Source organism: Lynx canadensis, chromosome A2, assembly GCF_007474595.2.
Source record: "Lynx canadensis isolate LIC74 chromosome A2, mLynCan4.pri.v2, whole genome shotgun sequence".
Classification (NCBI taxonomy): domain Eukaryota; kingdom Metazoa; phylum Chordata; class Mammalia; order Carnivora; family Felidae; genus Lynx; species Lynx canadensis.
The window spans coordinates 11790798-11813110 of NC_044304.2; the positions used below are offsets into that span (position 1 = coordinate 11790798).

At 46.9% G+C, this 22313-nt stretch overlaps 2 protein-coding genes across 2 annotated transcripts; one reads left to right on the forward strand and one right to left on the reverse strand.

Moving 5' to 3' along the window:
• Positions 1-4663: 4663 nt before the first annotated feature.
• LOC115499882 (olfactory receptor 10H3-like) lies at positions 4664-5912 on the forward strand. Its single transcript, XM_032592512.1, has 2 exons — positions 4664-4827; positions 4951-5912. Exons 1-2 carry the CDS (start codon positions 4791-4793, stop codon positions 5910-5912), a joined length of 999 nt encoding a protein of 332 aa, XP_032448403.1. The 5' UTR covers positions 4664-4790.
• Positions 5913-17298: 11386 nt separating this feature from the next.
• Positions 17299-18459, reverse strand: LOC115505587 (olfactory receptor 10H1-like). The gene has a single exon (XM_032592513.1). It carries the CDS (start codon positions 18457-18459, stop codon positions 17500-17502), a length of 960 nt encoding a protein of 319 aa, XP_032448404.1. The 3' UTR covers positions 17299-17499.
• Between the last annotated feature and the right edge of the window lie 3854 nt (positions 18460-22313).

Here is a 22313-nt window from a genome sequence, read left to right on the forward strand (position 1 = left end):
GTACTAATGAAGATGTTCTGGCTCGGATCACCAGGACAACAGGAATAGGGTAGAACTTGACCAGTGGGGGGAGGTGAGGCTATCCAGTGTGACCAGGAGACACTGAAAACTTCTATTGACCAAAGGAAATCAGTCCCCAAGACCCAGCTCTAAATTACCCTTATTCTGGGACACCCTCCAGCTGCCCTGACCCCAGAGCAGAGCTCTGGATTCCCACTGTGGGCTGCACCAGCTCCTTCCTCCCCTCTGACTCTTCCTTGACCCTAAGGGATTGAGGGCATCTACTCCAGCCCTGTTTCCCCCAAGACTGGGAGCTCCTAGTCCTCAGCAGGGACTGGGGCTTAGGGCAGACAGAGACAGCAGGGAGTCTTGGTTGTGTTGGGGAGTCCAGGATGCCCACGTGTACTTCTGCCCATCTCTTTCTGTGTCTGCCCACCCCGCCGGCCCTCAGCAGCCTGCTTCCCTCACAGCAGCCAGAGGGGCTCCCTACAAACAGGAATCTGACCATGTTTCTTGGGCTTAAGACGTACCTGTTGGTATAATCACTTTGGAAAACCGTTTGGCAGAATCTATTCAAGATAAACATAGGTACTCCCTATGATTTGGCATTTACACTGCTAAATAGAGGCTAAATAGAGGAGTAGAGGCTGCAGATCCCCAGAGGCCCTCTGATGATTCTCTTGGCCGCTCCAGACCCTGAGGGCAGCCCTTCCCAGTTGGCATCCTGGGGAGCCCTGGGGAGCAGCGTGCTGGGAAGCTACAGCAGGGATAAAGCACAGAGAATCAGTTCCAGGAGCCCAGAAGTCTGGCCCTACATCTGCCCTTGTGTGCTGCTGACAGAATAAGGAGCCCTGCTGGCTGCTTCCTGGAAGAGGGAGACCAGGAGGGACAGGGTAGGTGGCAATAGTGGGACACTTTTTTGGAGCAAGGTCCAGACAAGGGATGGGGACAGGTCCTGGAAGAAGGGTGGTAAGACAGGCTCTTACCCTTGGACAGCTGCTGAAAGTCTTCTCAGGTACCTGTTATGGGTCCTGGGTTATTTACCCAGCCTAGTGCCTTTTGTAGCTTCTAGGTCAGTGGTCCTTAGCCCAGGGTAGTTCTGCCCCACAGGAGACATGTGGGCATGTCTGGAGACATTTTTTTATTGTCATGACTCATGATTGGTGGGGATGCTACTGACATCTGATGGGTTGAGACCAGAGATCCTGTTAAATGTTATATAATGCACAGGACAGCCACCACCCCAGAGAATGATCCTGGTCCCAAATCCCACACATACTGAGGTTCAGAAACCTTGTGTCAGGTGTGTATCTTGCCTTGGCCGTTGTATCCTGGGTTGGCTGAAGGTGGCCTTTGCTAACCTGGAGGTGATCCTTGAGGGGAGGCAGAGAGGTTGAGCTGGATTTACTCCTGGATGCAGGTGTGTGACATGAGCTCAGCACCTGTGGGCGAGCCAACCTCTGTGAGACCAAAGTAGACGAACTCTCTCCTGCACCTGTCGGAGGAGATGGGGGAGCCCAGCCCAGCGAACTGCAGCCACTCCACCAAGTGGCAGGTGGGAAGGCAGACTGTAGGGTGTGGCAGGGGCCAGGCGAGGAGGCAGAGGTTGAACCAGCCACTTGTCAAACTGTGTTGCCAATTTACCAGAGGTCCTAAAGACCCCACTGAGGTCAGAAACTATGAGTTTGGAATGGGACCAACTGGTGCATCTGGTACAGACTGATGACAGGAAAGCAGTTTGGAGAACAGAGAAGACATCAGCGTCAGGGATAACCACCCATATTAGGTAAACATAGAGCCCTTTCAATGAATCTTCATGGTTCTTCTAAAGATAGTTCTCTGCCTACTCCCATATTTCAGTTGGGGAGAGGAGGCTCCAAACTGGAAAGTTCTTTCTCAGATACACACAGCAAAAACCGGGGCTTGAACCCTGGCTCTGATGTCTGCACACCTTGGGTATATTTCAGACAATTGTCTCTGGAAGTCAGAGTGGAGTGGGAACAGAGGAGTAGCCCAGAGCAGTGAGGGGTATAGGTGGAGGATACATTAGGGTTCACTGTCTGTGTTGCACGTTCTGATGTATAATGGCATGTATCCACCATTACAGCATCCTACAGAATAGTGTCATCTGCTCTATTTTTAATATGCCGAAATGTTATTATGCTGGAGCATTCGTCTGCTTTTTGCTTCATTCATTCAACACATTTTACGGGTTCATTTATGCTGGTGTGTGTGCACCGAACTCCTGGCTGGGGCTGCAGGGTTTGCATCCAGCCCACGGGTCCTGCCCCCTTCCAAAGAATGGACAAGCAGGCTTTCCAGTTCCCCAGTAAAAGCAATGCTACAGAAACACCCTCTGACATGCTCCCCTGTAAATGCCTTTGAGCAATCGCGATAGATGTTCAGGAGCACATGTGCTGGGGCACAGAGCACGTGCACTCCTCATTTCCACTATTCTGCGCTCTCACAGGCCGTGCATGAGGGTTGCATTCTCCCCAAAATTGATCAACACCAGGGACTTTCTAACTTGGGACACTGAATAGATATACGCTGAATTTCCATTGTGTTTCCCTTCCTTTGTCTCTCTGTCCCTCTCTCTCTTTTTTATTAGCATGTTTCTATTGGCTCTTACTACACCCTCTGTGAGCTATCTCCTCATACCTTTGCTAAATTCTGTTTTATCCCTTGCTCATTTCTGTATCAAGCTTTCTGCTTCTTGTACACGTAACGGTCTCTTGTTAATTCTAGATCATATTCCCCAGTCCTTTTTTGTACGATGAAAATGAGTTTTCTCACCTTTCCATCTCCCATTGACTGGATCCAGGATATCTTGTTGAATAGAAACCCATCGTGCTGATGTTTTCATGTCTTTCAAAACCACCTCATGTTTGTGCTTCTGAAGTTTGTTTAAGAAGTCCTTCTCCACTCTTACATCAACAGAAGTATTTTCCGACACCTTCTCCTATTACCTTCAGGGCATTGTGTTTCATATTTAAGTCTTGAATCCACCTGGATTCCACCTGTGTGTATGACCTTAGGCAGAAATTCAGATTTGCTTTGCTTCATAAAAGGGCCAGTTTTCCCACCACGGACTCCTAAACCATCCATCTTTTCTCTTGGATTTGGGCTCCCACCTGTATCAAGTTTTGAATCACGCTGGGGTACTTTCTGAGGTATGTAGCCGACTTGATCGGTGTCTGTGGCTGCTCCAGAGTCACACTTGAAAATGACAACGATGTGTATGAGGTCTATCATGGGTCTCCACACCTGCCAGGGCATTTCTCTCCTGGTTAACCCATTTTTTTGGAAGACTGGTATGGTTTTGCACTGACTTTATTTTCCAGAAGGAACTTAAGGAAACTTTTATCAAATGTACGTTTGATTCACTGTAGCCGAACATTCAGGTATACTGACGATGTAATCATTACCATATTCGCTCATCCACCCGAGAGAGTGGATTGTCCTTCGTGTATTCAGATAGCCATCGACATTTTTACTAATGGTTAACATTTCTGAATCTGGAGGTATTGCTTGTGTTTGATTAGTTCCTAGATATCGTATAACAGAAGTTGTCAAAGTGTGATATGAGGACCCTGGGGTCCCGGAGACACTTTCTGGGGGACCATCAGGTGCTTACTTTTCCAATGAAGGTGAGGATGTATTTTCATCATATGCTCGACTAAAACAACATGTTGCCACAGGCTGAATGAAGAAGCAGAATGAGCATCAATTGGTCTCCAATCCAAATTTGTTAAAATGTTTTTTGGGGCGCCTGGGTGGCGCAGTCAGTTGGGCGTCCGACTTCAGCCAGGTCACGATCTCGCGGTCCGGGAGTTCAAGCCCCGCGTCGGGCTCTGGGCTGATGGCTCAGAGCCTGGAGCCTGTTTCTGATTCCGTGTCTCCCTCTCTCTCTGCCCCTCCCCTGTTCATGCTCTGTCTCTCTCTCTGTCCCAAAAATAAATAAACGTTTAAAAAATAAATAAATAAATAAAATATTTTTTAAAGCCACTCTTCTCACTAAATGTTAATTTTGTAAATGTACTTACTTTCTTAAAAACATGTTACTTATATTGACAGTTTGACTTATATTACAGTTTGAACAGGTTGACCTTTCTTTCTTTCCTCTCTCCCACCTTCCCTCCCTACCGCCCTTCCTTCTTCCTTCCCTCTTTCCTTCCTTCCTTCCTTCTTTTTTTCTAGGGAGAAGAGAGAGAACATGTGCAAGTGGGGAGTGGGTAGAGAGAGAGACAGGATATCGTAAGCAGACTCAATGCTCAGTATTGATGCCAACATGGGGCTTGATCTCACGACTGTGAGATCATGACCTGGGCAGAAATCAAGGGTCAGACCATTAACTGACTGAGCCTTCAGGTGTCCCATGAATGTATCCATACTACATATTTTCAGACAATCTCAGTGTTAACTTCTAATATGGTGAGAACGGAGAGTTGTACTGCACCCAAACAGGAACCCATCAGAGTCTCACATTTTCTTGAGTGTTAAGAAATCACCAGACCACAATGTTGGCGAGCCGTGTCTTTACAGTTTGTGTCACCGTTGGGAATGTTATCTTAGTTTTGCTTAAAGCTTATACTTTGAATGATTACTGCTGGAGTAATTCTGTGAGAAATACTGAGTGTTGCGAGCCGATCTTGTCTTCTGCAGACTGTGCTCTCTATTGCTGTGGTACCTTATGTCTTCATTCTTTACTTTTTCTGGGTGAAGGAGCATGTCTCTTTCCTTCCCATCCGTACATACCTTCTTTCTTGTTCTTATTTATAGCACCGCTCATGACTTTCAGTTCCATGCTAAAGAACAGCAGAACCAGTGAGTATCCGGGTCACTTTCCCAATCCTAACATACTGCGTCTGTACTCTCCCCAGGGTATATTGTTGTATAGACTCATGATTGTCATGCTGGTCACCTTCATTCCCCTTCTGATCTCACCAGATGTAGCACCCATGGCTGGTCAGAACTATAGCATGGTGACTGAGTTCATCCTCGTGGGATTCTCTAACTTCCCAAGGCATCTCCTGCCCGCTTTCTTCCTGCTGTACCTGCTCATGTACCTGTTCACGCTGCTGGGGAACCTGCTCATCATGGCCACAGTCTGGAGCGAGCGCAGCCTGCACACGCCCATGTACCTCTTCCTGTGCGCCCTGTCCACCTCCGAGATTCTGTTCACCGTTGCCATCACCCCTCGCATGTTGGTTGACATGCTCTCCACCCACCACACCATCACTTGGGCGGCCTGTGCCAGCCAGATGTTTTTCTCCTTCACATTCGGCTTCACCCACTCCTTCCTGCTCATGATCATGGGCTACGACCGCTACGTGGCCATCTGCCACCCCCTGCGCTACCATGTGCTCATGAGCCCCCGTGGCTGTGCCCGCCTTGTGTCCTGGTCCTGGGTCGGTGGCTCAGTCATAGGGATGATGTCGACCCTGATAGTTTTTCACCTCACCTTCTGTGGGTCTAATGTGATCCACCATTTTCTATGCCATGTGTTTTCCCTCTTGAAATTGGCCTGTGGGAAAGAAACAGCCTCCGTCACCTTGGCTGTGATCCTGGTGTGTGTCTCAGCTCTGATGGGCTGTTTATTCCTCATCGTCCTCTCCTATGTCTTCATCGTGGCTGCCATATTGCAGATCCCTTCTGCTGAGGGCAGGCACAAGACCTTCTCCACGTGTGTGTCCCACCTCACGGTGGTCATTGTGCACTACAGTTTTGCCTCCATTATCTACCTCAAGCCCAAGGGCCCCCATTCTATGGACAGTAACACCCTAATGGCCACCACCTATATAGTCTTCACCCCCTTTCTCAGTCCGATCATTTTCAGCCTCAGAAATAAGGAGCTCAAGAACGCCATAAAGAAAAGCTTCCAGAGAAAATTCAATCCCCTAAGCTCCTGATGGCCAGTTGGTGGTGGGGAAAATGACAGTAGGGCTGGGGATGATAAGGTCCATCTCCATAAGACTGATGTAGGGATTCAATGTAAGAAAATACTGAGTGTGTATTGTTGGATGCGTCAATAGGTGTTGGATACCTGCTGCGTATTTGCTTTTTCCAAGCTGTTTGCACCTTTCTTGCATAGGTTCTAACAATGATGATCTCTTGTTTAAGACCCCATGTGATGAACTCCATCCCATTCTGTTTAAGAAAGTGCTATCTAGCTATGGTTTTGAGGGAGATTCACATGGATGTGTCGGGCACTGATGCCCATGGTTTTTCTTGAATGGAGGATCAGGGGAAGACTTTCCTTTCTCTACCATAAGGATAAATAAAAATAAGCATAATAAAAAATGCCACCAGAATGGGGGCTTTTCTTTCAGACACTGGGTCCAGTGTTTTATATACCCCTTAATATAAAAATGTACAAAAAGTAAATAAACTATTTCTCTCCAAGAAGCTGGTTGACTGTGTATAATTGCTTCTGCCTTTGTAAGGGATAGAGTCTAAGGGATATTTTCTACCTTGATCTGTGTTGAGTGAAGGATGTCAGAATGTGAAGTGAAGGGAAAGAGGAAGAGACAGAGGAAGGGAGGAAGGGAGAGGAAGAGAGAGAGGGGAGGAGAGGGTTCAGTGCTTGGATAAGAACACACAGAATGTCAAAAGGGTGTTGCTATCTGGCATCTTATGGAAATCCTTTTCCATTTTTCCCCAATTACTTTCAATAAAACATAGATTTCTCATTCCCATATTTACTTGAATCTATCTGCGGGATGTGTTGGAGGGCACAGTGCTATATCAAGATGGCACAAAGAGAGGTCAAGGGTGTGGGTACCCCTTTAGGCAGATGAGAAATGTTGGTGAAGGTCACACAACATGTGAAGGAAGGGGTTACATGCAACTTTAGGTCTGTCTGACTCCCATGCTGGGGTTTGGGAAATCATATGTCTGAGGATCCACAAGGGGGTCTTCTGTTGGTGTAAATTCTTAAACTGTAGCCAGATATTTGAGCTGCAGGCAGAGGATGCTTCATAATAATAAACCTAAGGAGGGTTGTCACATATGAGTGCCTGCTGTTTGCCCAACGTTGTGTGAAGGGTTTCTGATGCATTCATTCTTCAGACTCTCAAATTATTCTTTCTCCACATTTAGATATGACTCACATCTATGCCTATTCATGTTTTTGAAATGCAGAAAATGCAAATCTGATGGATAATTTGTCCCAGGCCACAATGTACATGTGTGTGCAGTTGGTGATCAGGAACCCGCCTCTCTCAGGTGTCTACAGAGAGAAGTGAGGTCATGACCTAGAGAAGAAAGCTGTCATTAGAAGGAAGAGACCCCTTTCAGGGAAGGAGGGCAGGTGCAACCCTAAGCACACACCCCTTTCACACAGCCAGAGGGAAACACGGACTCCAGAGGAGTTCATGAGACACTTTTTCTCATGAACACTGACAACGAGAGCTTGGCAAAACCGGCTGTGGCAGTTTTGGGGTTCCATTCATTATTTTGCTCATTATCGGTGTTACTGACGGATACCCCCACCATTCCTAAGATGTGCTTCTCCAGAGCCCATGGCTGTGTTCCCTGACCCAGCAAGAGAGAGTGTGCAGATGAGATGCAGTTAAGATCTGAGACAGGGGGATTGCCCTCATCACCCAGATGGGCTGCTATAATTGCAAGTGTCCTTATACAAGGGGGCAGGAGGGGCCAGAGACAGGGAGCAGTAGGGGATGTGACACCGGAAGGAGGAATTGGAGTAGCTGAGGCAGGAACCACGAGCCAGGGGATGCGTGGTGCCCTCGAAGCTGGGAAAGCAGGAGACACATCCCTCCCCGGATCCCCCGAAGGACACAGGCCTGCTCACACACCTCATTGTGCCCAGTGCTTGCAGACCTCTGGGCCTGGGGCAGGCGGGTGCAGGGGGAGCCCAGCTTTGTGTGTGGCTACGACTGTTCCTGTGTACAAGGGTCATTTATTTCCACAGAGTGTGCGGGATTTTGCTAAGTTTGCTGGGGGGAGGGTAAACCCTTGGCTCTTGATGCTCTTAGCACTGGCACGTGGTGCAGAGACCTTGTGTGTGCACTGCAGGGTAGCTTGTATGAGTTATTTGTACTTAGCAGGATTGCCATACAGGACAGCACACATCGGTTCTCCTTTCCCCAGTTAACCTCCCCACTAGGATGCAAGCTCCTGGGGGCAGGGACTCTGTCTGGACACCATCACAGCTCCGCCATGCTTGGCACACAGTAGGTTCTTAATAAATGTATGTTAACTGCCTGGAAAACTCAATCTTGTGAGTAACTAATGTTCTAGTGCGATTACAATACATTATAGATTATAGTATTATAAAATACAATATGTATTGAACTATACATATTTTATACTGTGATATTGTATATAATATATATAATATACAATATTATATGGCAAATGTCAACACAATATATAATATACTATATTAATATGGCCTATATTAACATAATATATAATATAGTATATATTTCATATATTGTATAATATATATTATATTTCCATATATAAATATAATTAACATAATTACATGACATGATAATATAAAAAATAAAAATATATTTGATGTAATAATATATTAAATAATTTAATATGTATTTTATATATTATTATTATTTTATTATTTTTATATTATTACACACTTTTAATATTAATAAATCATAGTATTTTTCATACATAATATATATACTTATGTTATGTATAAAATGTAATATAATTAAATTTTATAATTGTATATTATTATTACATGCTTTTAATATTAATAAATTATAGTATTTTTCATATGCAATGCATATACTTATGTTACATATAAAATGTAATATAATTTAATTTTATAAATGCAATGATAATATGTAATCAGTAATATATCATATAATAAAAACACAGTATATATTTTTATAATATATATGATTATATATTAATGTGATATTATATATAATACATTATCTGTTATGTATTTTATATAATGTTATATAATATATTGCACAATAATAATTTTTAAAAATGTAATGCAACATAACATATAATATCATATTACATTATATTATTGATTCATATGAAGATGTTTATTACAGGAAGAAATAAGGAACGAACCCAACATTGGTTTGGAGTTTTGGGGAAGTACTGTTCTTTTTTTAAGTTTATTTATTTATTTTCAAAGAGAGAGAGAGAGAGCAAGGTGGGAGGTGCAGAAAGAGAGGGAAAGAGAGAGAATCCCAAGCAGCCTCCACACTGTCAGCACAGAGCTGATGTGGGGCTCAAATTCACAAACTCTGATGTCATGACCTGAGCCAAAAATCAAGAGTCAGACACTTAACTGACTGAGCCACCCAGGCACTCCTAGGAGCACTGTTTTAAAAACTACACAAATTTGGGGCGCCTGGGTGGCTCAGTCGGTTAAGCGGCCGACTTTGGCTCAGGTCATGATCTTGCGGTCCGTGAGTTCGAGCCCCGCATCGGGCTCTGGGCTGACAGCTCAGAGCCTGGAGCCTGTTTCAGATTCTGTGTCTCCCTCTCTCTGACCCTCCCCTGTTCATGCTCTGTCTCTCTCTGTCTCAAAAATAAATAAACGTTAAAAAAAAAATTTAAAAACTACACAAATTTATTTAACTCATGTGGATAACATGGTAGAGTTTTGTATAAAAAGTGGAAAGCCACCACACAATACTTACTAAGCTTGCACACAGCTCAGAGTTGATGTAGCATACAGGACATAGTGATTGTAAGATTTACAATATCCTTTCAAAAAATGGAACGTCAACCAACACCAGATTGTTCCAATTCAACTTAAAAAAAAATTTTTAACGTTTATTTATTTTTGAGAGACAGAGATAGAACATGATCGGGGGGAGGGGCAGAGAGAGAGGGAGACACAGAATCTGAAACAGGCTCCTGGCTCTGAGCTGTCAGCACAAAGCCCAACATGGGGCTTGAACTCATGAACTGCAAGATCATGACCTGAGCCGAAGTCGAATGCTTAACCGAGTGAGTCACCCAGGCACCCCCCAATTCAACTTTTTAAAGATCCTAGCATAATTTTTTTTAACAAAAGACTAGACTTGGGTTTTTTCTTTATTTTTCCATTCCTACTTAGAAAAATGACTACAGGTACTAACAAGCTCTGAAGTGGGACTCAACCCAGGTGTGTCTGCACAGAGACCCTGAGCTCCTTCCACTTGGATTTTAAATAGTAGTCATAAGAATAATTATTATTATTTTGAATTCTTACTATGCACCAGGACCCGTTTACTAAGCACTTGAGGGGCATGATCTTACATAAACCCCAAGCAGCTCTGTGAAGCACAAACCATTATCATGAACAGCATGTGGCCAAGGGACTGGCCATGGCCTGGGGGGTTGAGGGAGCCCCTCGAGGAAGTCCTTCCAGGCTGGGCTCCATGGAGACCCTGAGTGATGTCCACTGAGCTTTCTTCCCTCCTTTCCCAGAGGGACTGCCGTCATGCTGGGGCTACACCACAGTTCCATGTCTGAATTCCTCCTCACGCATTTCCCAGTCCACTGTAGTGGAAAATTCCAACGGAATCAATATAAAGGGGGGTGAGCTGTCAGCGAGATCACATGCCGCTAACCTTTGGCAAGTTACCAAGCCAACTAGACATTGCACCAGTAAAAGTTGGGTAATTAGGGAGAAATGGGTACTCTGCGTGAAAGGAAAACAAAATGTTCAAAATGCAGATAGAAAGTAAAATGCGAGAGAAGATTCATTTCAGGAAATGGGAACCAGAGAGATAGGTACTGCTGTGCTGATTTTTGAAGCTCCCTGAGTAAGAGTGGGTAGATCAGAGAGAGTGTCAGTGGCACGTTGGAAATACCATCTACGTATTTTCTCTCTTCCTTGGTTTCCTTGCCTGTAGCAAACAGGCAGCTCGTTAGAGGGAATTCTACCTGTTGCGTGGTGATGCCCCCTCGCGTTTGTTTGCTCCGCTCCACATCAGGGTGACCCAGGGGGAAGAACAATAGACTCCCAAGGCAGCAAGCCTGGTTCCTCCTGGGTCCACTTTGAAGTCAGATCTGACCAAGGTGCATTCAGCAGACCAGTGCAGCTCAGCAAGGTCATGACAATGCCACACATTCGTGGGCAGGTAAGGAAGAAGCCTTATAGTCTATGTCACGTGGAAACTGTCTAAAACCTAACACCTGTGTTCTCTGCACCACGTTCGCGTCCAGGCTCTGAGCCATCGGCTGTCCCTTTCCCCAAAGATACCATCACTACCAACAATAGGGTCTTCTCCTCTCTCCCACTCGTTTCCCCACCCAGCGGAGCCCACAGCCCCATCAGGTGAAGCCACCGCTGCTTTCCTTGCCTTGCCTGGCTTCCTCTCTCTGTTCCACTGCTAATGTACAGAAAGAAACCTCTCTCTCTCTCTCTCTCTCTCTCTGTCTCTCCCCTCCATTCCCCTCCCCTGCCCCCTCTTGCCCTGCATCTTCACACCTAGTGCTCCATTCAGAAATAAGTTTATTCCTAGGACTTCAAAGGCAGCAGGAAATTATAAATAACAAGACATTGTTTGTTGGCACAAATTGCCTTCCTCCCCCCCCCCATTTTCAGGTTTTTAGGAGTAAAGAAATGCTATCTTAAAAGTACTCAATATAAGGGCATTAGGGTGGTTCAGTCGGTTAAGCGTCCAACTTTCGGCTCAGGTCATGATTTTCAAGGTTTTGTGAGTTCAAGCCCTGAAAAAAGCTCTCTGCTGTCAGCACAGAGCCAACTTTGGATCCTCTGTCCCCCTGCCCTCTCTGCCCCTCTCCCACTCACAGACATGCTCTCTCTCAAAAAAAAAAAAACATTAAAAAAATACAAAAGTAATGAATATAGCATAATGCTCAACACATAGTATATATTCATATAGTGACTATGACTAACTGTTACCATTGCTAGACCAGCATCAGTGACAGCAGCCCAAGAGCCAGAAATAATGCTACTGTTTGCTAATTCAATCCCACACATATGCGTGGGGTGACTTCCCTTTCCCCACATCCTTATATAACCACAGGTATGGAGAACCGATGAAAGTTCACAGACATGGTCATTTTCAAGGAGATGAACCCAGCCAAAACTAACATTCACCCCTACTTCACATTATGTTCAAAAATTAACTCCATGTGGACCAAAGACTTAAATGTAAGAACTGAAATTATAATGTTCTTAGAGGACAACATAGCTGTGAATCTCCGTGACCTTGGACTAAGCAATAGTTTCGTAGACATGACACCAAAAGCGTAAGCAACAAAAGAAAATGCATAGATTGGATGTCATCAGAATAAAAATCTTCTTCAGGGAATACTATGAAAAATTATATGCCAACAAATTGGACAACCTGGAAGAAATGGACACATTCCTGAACACCCACACTCTTCCAAAACTCAATCAGGAGGAAATAGAAAGCTTGAACAGACCCATAACCAGCGAAGAAATTGAATCGGTTATCAAAAATCTCCCAACAAATAAGAGTCCAGGACCAGATGGCTTCCCAGGGGAGTTCTACCAGACATTTAAAGCAGAGATAATACCTATCCTTCTCAAGCTATTCCAAGAAATAGAAAGGGAAGGAAAACTTCCAGACTCATTCTATGAAGCCAGTATTACTTTGATTCCTAAACCAGACAGAGACCCAGTAAAAAAAGAGAACTACAGGCCAATATCCCTGATGAATATGGATGCAAAAATTCTCAATAAGATACTAGCAAATCGAATTCAACAGCATATAAAAAGAATTATTCACCACGATCAAGTGGGATTCATTCCTGGGATGCAGGGCTGGTTCAACATTCGCAAATCAATCAACGTGATACATCACATTAACAAAAAAAAAGAGAAGAACCATATGATCCTGTCAATCGATGCAGAAAAGGCCTTTGACAAAATCCAGCACCCTTTCTTAATAAAAACCCTTGAGAAAGTCGGGATAGAAGGAACATACTTAAAGATCATAAAAGCCATTTATGAAAAGCCCACAGCTCACATCATCCTCAACGGGGAAAAACTGAGAGCTTTTTCCCTGAGATCAGGAACACGACAGGGATGCCCACTCTCACCGCTGTTGTTTAACATAGTGCTGGAAGTTCTAGCATCAGCAATCAGACAACAAAAGGAAATCAAAGGCATCAAAATTGGCAAAGATGAAGTCAAGCTTTCGCTTTTTGCAGATGACATGATATTATACATGGAAAATCCGATAGACTCCACCAAAAGTCTGCTAGAACTGATACATGAATTCAGCAAAGTTGCAGGATACAAAATCAATGTCCAGAAATCAGTTGCATTCTTATACACTAACAATGAAGCAACAGAAAGACAAATAAAGAAACTGATCCCATTCACAATTGCACCAAGAAGCATAAAATACCTAGGAATAAATCTAACCAAAGATGTAAAGGATCTGTATGCTGAAAACTATAGAAAGCTTATGAAGGTAATTGAAGAAGACTTAAAGAAATGGAAAGACATTCCCTGCTCATGGATTGGAAAAATAAATATTGTCAAAATGTCAATACTACCCAAAGCTATCTACACATTCAATGCAATCCCAATCAAAATTGCACCAGCATTCTTCTCGAAATTAGAACAAGCAATCCTAAAATTCATATGGAACCACAAAAGGCCCCGAATAGCCAAAGGAATTTTGAAGAAGACCAAAGCAGGAGGCATCACAATCCCAGACTTTAGCCTCTACTACAAAGCTGTCATCATCAAGACAGCATGGTATTGGCACAAAAACAGACACACAGACCAATGGAATAGAATAGAAACCCCAGAACTAGACCCACAAACGTATGGCCAACTCATCTTTGACAAAGCAGGAAAGAACATCCAATGGAAAAAAGACAGCCTCTTTAACAAATGGTGCTGGGAGAACTGGACAGCAACATGCAGAAGGTTGAAACTAGACCACTTTCTCACACCATTTACAAAAATAAACTCAAAATGGATAAAGGACCTAAATGTGAGACAGGAAACCATCAAAACCTTAGAGGAGAAAGCAGGAAAAGATCTCTCTGACCTCAGCCGTAGCAATCTCTTACTCGACACATCCCCAAAGGCAAGGGAATTAAAAGCAAAAGTGAATTACTGGGACCTTATGAAGATAAAAAGCTTCTGCACAGCAAAGGAAACAACCAACAAAACTAAAAGGCAACCAATGGAATGGGAAAAGATATTTGCAAATGACATATCGGACAAAGGGCTAGTATCTAAAATCTATAAAGAGCTCACCAAACTCCACACCCGAAAAACAAATAACCCAGTGAAGAAATGGGCAGAAAACATGAATAGACACTTCTCTAAAGACATCCAGATGGCCAACAGGCACATGAAAAGATGTTCAGCGTCGCTCCTTATCAGGGAAATACAAATCAAAACCACACTCAGGTATCACCTCACGCCAGTCAGAGTGGCCAAAATGAACAAATCAGGAGACTATAGATGCTGGAGAGGATGTGGAGAAACGGGAACCCTCTTGCACTGTTGGTGGGAATGCAAATTGGTGCAGCCGCTCTGGAAAGCAGTGTGGAGGTTCCTCAGAAAATTAAAAATAGACCTACCCTATGACCCAGCAATAGCACTGCTAGGAATTTATCCAAGGGATACAGGAGTACTGATGCATAGGGGCACTTGTACCCCAATGTTCATAGCAGCACTCTCAACAATAGCCAAATTATGGAAAGAGCCTAAATGTCCATCAACTGATGAATGGATAAAGAAATTGTGGTATATATACACAATGGAGTACTATGTGGCAATGAGAAAAAATGAAATATGGCCCTTTGTAGCAACGTGGATGGAACTGGAGAGTGTAATGCTAAGTGAAATAAGCCATACAGGGGCGCCTGGGTGGCGCAGTCGGTTAAGCGTCCGACTTCAGCCAGGTCACGATCTCGCGGTCCGTGAGTTCGAGCCCCGCGTCGGGCTCTGGGCTGATGGCTCAGAGCCTGGAGCCTGTTTCTGATTCTGTGTCTCCCTCTCTCTCTGCCCCTCGCCCGTTCATGCTCTGTCTCTCTCTGTCCCAAAAATAAATAAACGTTGAAAAAAAAAATTAAAAAAAAAAATAAGAAATAAGCCATACAGAGAAAGACAGATACCATATGGTTTCACTCTTATGTGGATCCTGAGAAACTTAACGGGAACCCATGGGGGAGGGGAAGGAAAAAAAAAAAAAAGAGGTTAGAGTGGGAGAGAGCCAAAGCATAAAAGACTGTTAAAAACTGAGAACAAACTGAGGGTTGATGGGGGGTGGGAGGGAGGGGAGGGTGGGTGATGGGTATTGAGGAGGGCACCTTTTGGGATGAGCACTGGGTGTTGTATGGAAACCAATTTGTCAATAAATTTCATAAAAAAAAAAAAAAAGAATAAAAATCTTCTGTCCTGCAAAGAATACCAACAGGTTCGTGAAAAGACAAGTCAGAATGCGAGACAATATTTGAAACTCACAGATCAAAAAAAAAAAAAAAAAAAAAAAAAAAAAAAAAAAAAAAAAAAAAGGGGCGCCTGGGTGGCGCAGTCGGTTAAGCGTCCGACTTCAGCCAGGTCACGATCTCGCGGTCCGTGAGTTCGAGCCCCGCGTCGGGCTCTGTGCTGATGGCTCAGAGCCTGGAGCCTGTTTCCGATTCTGTGTCTCCCTCTCTCTCTGCCCCTCCCCCGTTCATGCTCTGTCTCTCTCTGTCCCAAAAATAAATAAACGTTGAAAAAAAAATTTAAAAAAAAAAAAAAAAAAAAAAAAGAAACTCACAGATCTGCTAAGGGCCTTGTAACCAGAAACTCTAAACAATTAGCCACAACTTAACAAAGAGACAAACAACCTGATTTTAAAACTGGGTGAAGTATCAAGGGCATTTCTCCAAGAACACACAGAAATGGGCACCAAGCATGTGATGAGATGCACAACGTGATTACTCATTAGGGAAATGCAAGTCAGAACCACCAAGAGAGAAACTTCACAGCACAGAGATAGCTACGATAAACAAGACAGATAATAACCAGTGCTGGCAAAGATGTGGAGACATTTGAACCCTTCTGCACTGCTGGTGAGGATACAGAATGGTGCAGCCACTTTGGAAAAGAGTCTGGAACATTCTTCATAATTAAACATAGAGGTACCATTGCATCCAGAAAACCCACTCCTTGGTATATACGCAATAGTACGAAACTATATATTCAAGCAAAAACCTTGTACTCAAACATTCATAGTGGCAATATTCAAAATAGCAAAAATAGAAACCCTGAGATGTTCACCAAGCGATGAACAGACACATGAAGTCCAGTATGTCCACACAATGGAATAGTGTCTGGCAATAGAGGAATGAGGTTCTGGGGCGCCTGGGTGGCTCAGTTGGTTAAGGGTCGGACTTCAGCTCAGGTCATGATCTCCAAGTCCATGACTTTGAGCCCCACGTTGGGCTCTGTGCTGATGGCTCAGAGCCTGGAGCCTCCTTCAGATTCTGTGTCTCCCTCTCTCTCTGCCCTTCCCCCACTCGCCCTCTGTCTTTCTCTCTCTCTCTCTCTCTCTGTCTCTCTATCTTTCTCTGTCAAAAAAATAAATAAATATAAAAAAAAAGATGGGGCTCCTGGGTGGCTCAGTCAGTAAGCATATGACTTCGGCTCAGGTCACAATCTCATGGTTAGTGAGTTCAAGCCCTGAATGGAGTTCTGTGCTGACAGCTCAGAGCCCAGAGCCTGCTTCAGATTCTGTGTCTCCCTCTCTCTCTGCCCCTCCCCAACTCGTACTCTGTCTGTCTCTCTCAAAAATAAACATTAAAATTTTTTTTATAAAAAGGAATGAGGTTCTGATACGTTCTACAACATGGAAGAAACTTGACATTATGCCAAGTGAAAGAACTCAGTCAAAAACATCCCCTAACATATACTTCCATTTGTAGGAAATGTCCAGAACAGGCAAAGTAGATGAGTGAGTCCTGGGGATGAAAGGTACAACATAGGGAATGTGTCAACGGTGTTGTAACAGCATTGTGTGATGACAGATGTATACAGTTGGCTGAGCATATGTTGTATAATTGAAACCAAGGTAACACTGTGTGGCAACTCTACTGCAATTAAAAATTTTAAAAATACATATTTTTTTGAAAAAAAAAGTGGTTTTCTAGGGCTGGGGGTTAAGGGGGTTGGGGAGGAAATGGGGAGTGACTGAATGGGAATGAGTTTCTCTTTTGGGTGACAAAAAAAATGTTTCTAATTGATCGTGGTGAGGATCGCATAACTGTGAATATACTAAAACCAACTGAATCGAGTACTTTAAATAGATGAATTATACGGCACATGGACTATATCTCAGTAATGCTGTTTAATTATAAAATAAAATTAATATCCAAGACACAAACCAAGGGAGGAAGAAGCGGAAAAGTTCACATTAGTACCTGCTATGCCATGGGTGTCATCACACAAATCTATACCATTCTTACTAGGTTGGCATTATTAAGCCCACTGTACAGATGAGGGTATGGTCATCCTTCCCCTTCTTCAAAAACTGCCTCCACACTGGCCACTTAGATGCTGGAGGGATGGAGTTTTCTGAGGAAGGTCTTGGTCATGGCAGTCTTTAGCTCCTTGTTCCTGAGACTGAAGATGATGGGGCTGAGGAAGGGGGTGAGGACCGTGTAGGTGATGGCCATCAGGGTGTCTCTTTCCAGAGACTGGGGGCCCTTGGGCTTGAGGTAGATGACAGAGGCAAAGCCGTAGTGCACAATGACCACAGTGAGGTGGGACGCACAGGTGGAGAAGGCCTTGTGCCGGCCCTCAGCTGAGGGGATCCTCAAGATGGTGGCCACGATGAAGGCATAGGAGAGGAGGATGAGGAGACAGCAGCCCAGCAGGGCCATGATGCACACCAGCCCCACGCCCTTGGCCACTACTGGTACATCAGTTCCACAGGCCAGCTTCAAGAGAGGGGGCACATGACATAAAAAATGGTGGATCTCATTGGGTCCACAGAAGGTGAGGTGGAAAACGGCCGTGGTCACCACCAGCCCCGTGACCGAGCCACCTACCCAGGACCAGGCCACCAGGCAGGCGCAGCCGCGGGGGCTCATGAGCACATTGTAGCGCAGGGGGTGGCAGATTGCCACGTAGCGGTCGTAGCCCATGACGGTGAGCAGGAAGGAGTGGGTGAAGCCGAACGTGAAGGAGAAAAACATCTGGCTGGCACAGGCCGCCCAGGTGATGGTGCGGCGGGTGGAGAGCAGGTCGGCCAGCAGGCGCGGGGTGATGGCCAAGGTGTAGAGGATCTCGGAGGTGGACAGGGCGCACAGGAAGAGGTACATGGGCGTGTGCAGGCTGCGCTCGCTCCAGACTGTGGCCATGATGAGCAGGTTCCCCAGCAGCGTGAACAGGTACATGAGCAGGAACAGCAGGAAGAAGGCGGGCAGGAGATGCCTTGGGAAGGTGGAGAAGCCCACGAGGATGAATTCAGACACGGAGCTGTGGTTTCGGCCCAGCGTGGCGGCCATCCCTGGGTGGGGAGAGAGCGAGGGCGGCCAGGTGGGCGGGAGCTACGGGTGTGTGCTGAGCCCAGCCTGGGAGGACTTCCCCGAGGAGGTACCCCCTCACCCCACAGGCCATGGCCGGTCCCTCGGCCACAGGCTGCTCGTGAGGACGGTCAGCGCTCCTCTGAGCTGCACGGGGTTCACGGAAGATCCTGGGCCTCAAGTGCTTAGCGCTGGTCCTGGTGCGTGGTAAGAACTCAGTAAAAAATAATACTGACAATTATTATGACTACTGCTATTACCATTATTGACCCCATGCACAACCACCAGGACTTTCTGTCTTTGAGCATGCAGGTCACTCCGTGTTCTCCCCAACTTGTGACTCCAAATCCTTCCTGATTTTAAGAGCGAGCTACTCCCTAACAGCCAGCTCAGCTAGAAGTCTCGTCTCCTGCGTATCATGGAGAGGACGTAGGCTCTGGTTAAATCTCAGCAGAATCCCTTACTAGCTCACCTGGAACATGGAATAATAATGCTTATTCCACACGGCTGCCATGGCACGTAGGTGAAGGGATGCACATTCGGTTCTTAGCTACTGTGGTTGTTGTGCGGCCTGACTTGCATGAGTCCCTCACAAGGACATGGCCTGACTGGCATCACCAGAGTCGCATTCTCTGACCCCTGCTGTATCGCTGATCATTTCGCGATGCCATTCTCTGAATACCCGCCCCTCCTTGAGTCCTAGCCACGCCACTATCCCCAACCTCCTGCTTCCTGGAGCAAGCAAGGCTCCCAGCTACAGGTTCTCCCACATCCTTCCCCAAGTGACAACAGACTCACATCTGGCCCAGCTCCCCGTGAAGGTAGCTTTCCTTCCAAACACCTGCTCCATCTGGTGTCCCCTCTCTGTCTCTCTGCTTTCCTTTCTGCCTCCAACAGGCTTGATGCAAAAACGCAACATTTTTTTTTTTAATCGCAGGATGGATCAACAGATGAGTGGATAAATGAAAAGTGGCATGCCCATGTAAAAGGATACCAAAAGCACAACACGTGGTCCATGCTACGACACGGTTGAACCTCAAAGACATTATGCTGAGCGAAAGAGGCTAGCCACAAAGACCGCACGTTGTAGGATTTCGTTTATTAGAAATATCCAAAGGAGATAAATGCATCAAGACGGAAAGCAGACCAGTGGTTGCGGTGCGGGGGGGATGGGAGCAGGATAAGCGGAGGGTGACTGTTAATGGCTTGTAGATCTCCCTTTGTGCTGGTGACATGTATGGAACCAAATAGAGGTGCGCATGTCATGGCATTGTGAAAGTTTAAACGGCAAGGATGGAGGCACCTGGGTGGCTCAGTCAGTTGAGCGTCAGACTCTAGATTTCGGCTCAGGTGATGATCTTGCGGTTCGTGAGCTCGAGCCCCACACTGGGCTCCACACTGAGGGCACAGAGCCTGCTTGGGATTCTCTCTCTCCCAGCCTCTCTCTCTGCCCCTCCCCCACTTGTGTTGTCTCTGTCTCTCTCAAAATAAATAAATAAACTTAAAAAAAAGCCACCTTTATAATTGCTAACTCTATATTATGTGATTTTTGCCCCATTGTTTTAGAAAGCAAAATGGGACTGGGGTGCCCGGTGGCTCAGCTGGTTGAGTGTCAGACTCCTGATTTTGGCTCAGGTTGTGATCCCAGGGTTGTGGGATGGAGTCCTGGGTCAAGCTCTGCGCTGAGTGTGGAGCCTGCTTGGGACCCTCTCTCTCTCTCTCTCTGCCCCCCCCAAAATAAATAAATAAACATTGAAAAAAAGATTCTCTCTCCCTCTGCCCCTCTCCCCTACTTGTGCATGCACTCTCTCTCTCTAAAATAATAATAATTAATAATAATAAAAGAAAGCCAAGTGGGCCTTCCTTGGCCCCCTTCTAATTCTGCGCTGTCGCTCCCCTGGTTCACAGCCCAGCCTGTCCCCAGAGAGGGAGAGGGAGGGTCTGAGTGCCCAGGGCCAGTCAGGAGCAGAAGGAGGAAGGACCCACCACCCCCCTTATGCTTTCCTGTTCCTTCTGGCAGAAGACCCTGAGCCTCTGCCCAGGTGTGTGTGAGAGCAGAAGGGGAGGCCCTCAGGGCCGCTCTGCTCAGGGGTGAGTGGGGGGCCTCCTGTTCCTACGGACGGGGACCCCGGTGCCCCCGTGTCTCACCAACACCTACACGTGGGTGGGTGTGTCCCCCCATCTCCATGTACCTGTACTCCACCTCCCGTCCCCTCCCAACCCGCACAGCGGCTGTGAGCTCTCACACCAGATATGCACACAGGGGGCCCACATGTACCTGCTGCGATCAGACCCGGGCAGTTACACAGATCAGAGACCCTGCCTGGGGAAGGACTCACGCACCCGTGGAGTCGCGGCTATAGGCAAGCCTGCAGGCACACACAGACAGACGCTCTCACAGTAGAAGCCGGAAGACGGTGACTGACGCCTGTGTCCCTGACAACCTTCACCCTAAGATCTACCGCCACAGCCAGGATGCGCATCGGATATGCGTGCTCTGTGTGTACGTGGCCAGCCTGGGTCAACAATTCGGGAATCAGAGGCCTCAGCTCAGATCCTGTTTGCCTCGGACTTCGGCTAGGCTCTGGGTCCCGAGATCCACCCCAACACTCTGATTACCCACAGTCCTTCCCCACAACCCGGGCTTGCATCACCTCCTCCGGGGAGACACCCAGGGGCACACCCTCCGTTGGCGGCCGCGGGAGCGCTCTGAGGGGGTAGCAGAGGGAGCCCTGGGTCTCCCCACTGATGCTCAACACCAGGAGCCCCAAAGTGAGGTAGGCAGGGCGGGAGGCTGCTCCTGCAATTTTTAAGCTCTTCTCCAAAGGCATCCCAGAGGAGACCTGTGCTGGGGTTGGGGGGGGGCGGGGGGAGGGCACCCTCAGGGCCCCAGAGTCAGGAGGGGGCCTCAGGGAGACAGCCAGAGGCTTCCCTGAGATTAGCCCACAGGGGTACATGTGGCCTCCAAACCTTCCCTGAGGCCCTCTGTGCCCAGTTGGGAGCTGGGCTGTTCTGAAACCCCGCAGAGGAGGGTTAGGTGGGGACAAGGAGGTACGAAGACGACCTCTAAGGGGACAGGGCAGGGAACACAAAAGGAGGTGATGCCCCTCCCCTTCCTTCTTAGGGAGTGTGGAGTGTGGACACTCCATTCCCAGTGCCCGAGCTCCATCCACACCCCACCAACAGGCACCCCGGGGCCTCCCAGAGAGGATGCCTCCCAGAGCAGGCTGGTGCCCACTTTGGTGAGGAAGCCCAGTGTCCCAGACGCTGGCAGTGGTCCAGAGGAGGGGCTGACGTCCGGCCTCTGCAGAGGCAGAGGCACCGGGCCAGAGATGGGCTCTCCACAGCATGGCCCTGCTCTGGGCCCAGGCTGCCCCAGGCTGAAGGACTGAGGAGGGAGGAGCCCGTGCCAGGCCGCCCCAGCCACCCGCAGCCGGGCTGGCCTCGCTCTCGGGCCGCAACGCAGCTCAGCCTCCACTCTCCTCCTGGATCCGTGTTGTCACTTCCGACACGCCCACCTGGGGCGGGCACGTGTAACCTGGAACACGGCACCAGCCCGTGTATTCGTTTCTTGGGGCCGGGGAGACAAATGGCCACAAACTGGGTGGCTCAAAACAACAGCGGTGTGCTGCCTCACAGTTCTGGAGGCCAGGCTTGGGCAGGGGGACCCCCTTCTGGAAGCTCTGAGGGAGGGTCAGGCCTACGCCTCTCTCCCGGCTTCTGGTGGTCACCGCACCTTGACTGTGTCACTCCAATCTCTGCCTGTGTCTTCCCATGAACTTCTCACGTCTGTATATCTTCTCCTCTCCTTGTAAGGACACCAGTCATTAGACACC

Excerpts from the sequence above, each read along its gene's own strand:
- LOC115499882 (XM_032592512.1), top strand. The coding sequence starts at position 4,791 with ATGACTTTCAGTTCCATGCTAAAGAACAGCAGAACCA. Across the intron at positions 4,828-4,950 it reads GCTAAAGAACAGCAGAACCA|ATGTAGCACCCATGGCTGGT; the intron begins GTGAGTATCCGG and ends TGATCTCACCAG.
- LOC115505587 (XM_032592513.1), bottom strand. The coding sequence starts at position 18,459 with ATGGCCGCCACGCTGGGCCGAAACCACAGCTCCGTGTCTGAATTCATC.